Genomic DNA, 5145 nt, shown 5'->3' on the forward strand with positions numbered 1-5145 from the left:
TCACAAATTTGATGGGAAATAGACCTGAAAAACTTATTATATCCACAACCCAAGAACTTAATGACACGACAAACCAGTTAATTTAAAGCATTATTGTTAGAAAGACAATCTTTAATATAGCAAATATGTATTCAACATCTCTCTTTGGCCTCTGTCTCCCTGCTGGTCGTGGCTTTGCCGTCCGTGTGACCGCCTCCGTTAGTCCATGTTACAGACAGTTAACACAACATAAAGATGTTTAACTACGTTATGAATGCTATAACATACCGTTTTACACGGGAGTGCTCATACATGTCAGCCTTCGTTGAACGGGCTAGTGAAGTTAACACGGTGCAGTGATAATTCCCTCTACAGATACAACCAGTGATAAACACCAACTTTCTAAATCTCTGCTATTGCTAACGTTCGCATTTACGATAACGCACTATAAAGAGATGAACTTGCCACATTAAACTTTACAAAGACGGCAACCTAGCTAGCTAACAGCCGAATGTTAACTGACAGGTTCAGTTAGTTCGTCAGCTCGGGTGTATCTACTAATTATTAGCAATTTGTACAAGCTTTAAAGCGTTAAGCTTGACATTAATGTAAAACATTAACGGTGATAACAAATGTACGGCACACACTAAAGATACTTACATTTAAATTATAACTTCACCGTCAGCGATGCCGCTCGAACTCCCGCTTATATCAGCTGTTTTTTTTAAACGAGCCGTCAAAGGCTCGCGCATAGGATTGTGGGTGATTTGGGACCGCGAAGGATACACATATGCATCCTTCTCCGTCAATGGGAAATTTTCTGAATGAAGGACTCCGTCCTCGGAGGAATTCGGAGGATGCTCGAAATTGGAACGGTCCTTCGACGGACGTTGATGACGTAGCGTCCTCCTCATGGCTTTGGAGGATTCTTCCGTGACATTAAGAAATGGCTGCTGATTCATTTTCTACATCCCAACAGCATAATTTAACAGCACAGTTAACACTTCCACAACCATTTCATCCAGTGTTTTGAAATGCAGCAAAAAATTAAGTACGCCAGCCCGCAATGACGTGCACTGATAGCCTGTTCATTGTACATGTTCTCCAAATGCTAAGGAGGACTCTGACCTGCTCCTGAAGATCCTTCAAACTTTCTAAATCTCTGCTAACGTTACGCATATACGGTAACGGCATATAAAGAGAGAGATAGTCAATACCGGGACGGAGGGTTTTATCTTTCTTAGCAACAAAGAAGAATCCAGCGCCCAATGGAGACAAGGAAGGACGGATAATGCCGGCGGCAAGCAACTCTTTGATGCTCCATAGCCTCTCTTTCCGGACCGGACAGTTTAAATAAGCGACTAGAAGGAAGGGCATCCGGAAGGAGGGCTATGGAGCAGTCATAATGGCGGTGGGGGGGCAAGGATGTAGCTCGGTACTTGCTAAATACCAAGGCAAGGTTGTGTTACTCCAGTACAGGGAAGACCGATAGACCAACAGCAAGTAACACCACCAATGCTACCTGCCACAGAGGCAGGGCGCTGAAACGCTCATGGCAGGCAGAGGACAGAGAGGTAGCTATTAGGGATGAGCGAGTACAGCATTATCTGTATCTGTATCTGTTTACCACATGAATTATCTGTATCCGGATCCGTACTCGGACTGGGCGGGGCCTAAACCGGAAGTGGTCAGATTTAAACCAGGAAGGGGTCAGGTTCTCTTGAAATGGCGGGGCTTAACCGGTATGTTTATTTAGGCATGCAATTGATATGAGTTGATCAAAAATTGTTATATTTGCTGATTTGAAAACTATTTTACATGACAGCATCGAGCTTCCGATCAATGTGTTGTCATGGTACAAAAACTATATACAGAACGTTTTGCAACAATGAATCAACACATGCGGCTGCAATTATGAAGTAAAATGTAATGAACAAGAGTTTTCATACTCAATATAACTTTCTTTTTTTAACTTTTCTTTTTTTATGATCAGTGTGATTTTTTTTTTTTTCTTTTTTTATTTCCACACCAGGTGTGTGTGTGTGTTGTGTGTGGTGTGTGTAAGAAGAAGGGGGCGGGGGGCAGCTGACAGTAAATAAAAATCTCCGATGGCAGAGACGCAACGGAGTTATATTTAACCAAGCAGCATGTCTGAAACCCACGTTCACCAAAATCAACTGTTTACTATTAGGACTACAGCCCACGTTCACCAGAGATCTACTGGTTACTATGTAAGGACTACAAACCCCATGTTCACCAGAAATCTACTGGTTACTATGTAAGGACTACAAACCGAAGTTAAAAACAAACCTGAAGCTGAAGAAACCCTAAACGTTAACGGAACAGATCCGCAGACCCGATTGACTGACGGAGCGGGAGAGAGAGAGAGAGAGCGAGCAAGAGAGAGAGAGGCAGAGGGAGCGCATTTCTCCATGTTCTGTGTGTGTGTGTGTGTGATTGATCCCAGCGGGTTTGTAGGCGGGGGGGGGCGCTGTGATTATCACAGAACGCTGCGCGGCCAGTTGAGGAGTTGTATTCAATCCGAGTACAGATATTGACTCATATTACTTGTATAATACTTGTACTCGGCAAAAGTGCTTTATCCGTACCAGATACTCGTTTCAGCCGGATACTCTGATCACCCCTAGTATTTACGGTTATCTTCAGCCAGCAGCTTTAGATGGGTTTCTACATCGCCTGCTCTGGCCCCAGGGATTCACACGACCGCGGCAACTGGAGCCGCCAACTTCACGTTCTGCGGTATAGAGCTCCCAGAGTTGGCTTCTCAGCCGGTGTGTCACTGAGTGGGGAGAAACTGTTAGAAAGGTGAAGATGTTGCAATCATGCACTTAGCTGCCAGATTTAAACAATAAAGCAGAATTGAGTGTTTTTTCCGGATCAGAAAAGTAGCGTCCGTGAGAGTAGAGCACTGGAAATGAGACAATACGCTTACTGTAAACGTCACACGTCAGAGGATGGTGTCAGTCTTGAGCGGCGGTAATTCTGCACCAAGGCTGAATTTCAGGAAATCAGAATCAGAATCAAAGCTTAGTATGCTCTGATTGGTCAGTTTTTCCAGATATTCTGCACCTCAGAGGGTGTTTCTCAATCTGGGTTCTTCTATGGACTTGTGTTATTGTGTCCCTGTAAAACGTCATCTTCTGTGCCTCCGGTATAAAAATGTTCTTGACACGCCCATTTTACCGAGGATGCATTGGTTGCTAACTTGTATGAACTTGGCAGCACCCGTATCCCAACATTCATTTCGGCATTCAACAAGCGGCGGGTTTCTCAAAGACCCCGGTGTGAACTGGATCTTTCTCAGAGCGGTCTCGTAAATAAGAGGCTTATTTCCTTGCAGCGTCTGACCGGGCAGAGAGATATCCGTCTCTCTTTGAGAGACTTGTACATAAATTATGAAATGTGTATATGTACATTAGTTATTATTTAGTTCAAACTCATTGGTTGGTGTATTTCTTTCTGAAAAAATAAATATTTTAGAAGTTGACTTTTAGTCTGTATGGTAACTAAAGAGTTGTACATAAAGTGGTAACATGTTGTGGTATGTTATTTATAATTATTTATAATTTTATAATTTGTAATGCAATACAATCATAAATATAATAAATACACGTAACATTAATAGGCACACCTTGAACACACCAGTACATATCCATTCATTGAAACTAATTCACTAATATTAGCAGGGATAGCATTCCATTGTTTTGAATAAATAAGGGGTGTTTGTGTTCTAAATTATTTTTTTCATTATTATTGCAATAGTGGGAATGTTATGAGGTTTTCTTTTCTGGAGCTAGTTTAATTATAAAGTGGTTATATTGTGGTTTTTATTTCTGACTGTTGTGGAGCACTGCAGGCAGCCTGTGTGCTGGGGGTGTTGAGCAATAACAGCGAGAACACATCATCTCAAACTGATAACAGCGGTGTCTGTGACTTGGGAGTTCAAGTCCGTTCTTTGCATTCTTGAGAAACAGCCTGAGGAGTGTACATTGATAATGACCTGAGTTGGTGCAGACATGTAACAAATGTCTGTGCCAGAACTCATCAGCTTCCCCACTTTTTGCGTAGACTTAGTGTTTGGGGTCTGTAAAAATATCATGGTAATCTTCTATAGAGCAAAAATTTGAGTCAATTCTTTGGCATGGTAATACCAGCTGGTTTGGGAATTTGACAATAACAACTAAAACTCAGATCAATCTGGTTGAGACGGCAGGGAAAAATATGGGAATACCTGCACCTCTAAACCTGCAGGAGCTTTTTTTTTTTAAAGATTTTTTGGGGGGCTTTCCTTTTTATTAGTGACAGTGGAAAGACAGGAAAGGGGGAGCGAGATGGGGATGACACGCAGCAAAGAGCCCCAGGTTGAATTCACACAATCTCACTGGTCCCTAAACAAATAAGTAAATGAATTAACATGTATTCATGCTCCATGAACTCAGGTCAAACTGTTTATTTCCTGTTGATAAAATGATGCTCTTGCACTGATAATTGATTAACGTGACTTTTAAAACCATGATCTCTTTTGTCCTTGGTTCCTCAGAGCTTGTTGAAGGATGGTAAGAGGGAGAGCACAGTCAGCACACTCTACCTGTCTCCCTCCAACATTGAGTCAGGTCAGCACATCACCTGTCGAGCTTCAAACAAAGCAGCCCCCAATGGCAAAGATGCTACTGTCACGATCAACATTCAGCGTAAGTAAAATAAATTATTTGAAAAGTCCGAAGACTAATCATTGATACTGTACCTCATTATGATAAGAGATCAGTGTCAGTCTACAGTATAATCTGCAGGGGAGTGGGGGACAGCACAGGAGAACAATGGCATGCAGTCTCATGATTACAGATGTTAACTGTGTGTATAACGTTCCTATGTTCAGGAAACAGCCAATCCAATCTGCCTTGACTGCAAAGTGCGGGTTGTTTGGATTAATGACACTGCCATTACTGTTTCACACCAGGCTGAATCTTTCCCAGTGCAGTGTTTGAGCCAAGCGTTTTAACCTGCACTCTGTGGTCTATTTAAAATGTGCATACTGTACTGCTGTGAGGTTAGGATGTGCGCTTGTGAGAAGTTTAAACACAAAGAAGCAATTCAGCAACTTTGTAAAGGCAGCCATGAGATCAGCTGTTTGTCGGTTGGGGGGGG

At 42.3% G+C, this 5145-nt stretch overlaps 1 protein-coding gene across 2 annotated transcripts in view; it reads left to right on the forward strand.

Moving 5' to 3' along the window:
* Positions 1 to 5145, forward strand: part of LOC116686537 (kin of IRRE-like protein 3) — a 278508-nt gene that overhangs the window by 159842 nt on the left and 113521 nt on the right. For both annotated transcript variants that reach the window (XM_032511554.1, XM_032511552.1), the window contains one exon: positions 4541 to 4691. In XM_032511554.1, the coding sequence (XP_032367445.1) occupies positions 4541 to 4691 (151 nt within the window). The remainder of the gene's footprint in view (positions 1 to 4540; positions 4692 to 5145) is intronic.

This window comes from Etheostoma spectabile, unplaced genomic scaffold (assembly GCF_008692095.1).
Source record: "Etheostoma spectabile isolate EspeVRDwgs_2016 unplaced genomic scaffold, UIUC_Espe_1.0 scaffold393, whole genome shotgun sequence".
In the NCBI taxonomy this organism is placed as follows: Eukaryota; Metazoa; Chordata; class Actinopteri; order Perciformes; family Percidae; genus Etheostoma; species Etheostoma spectabile.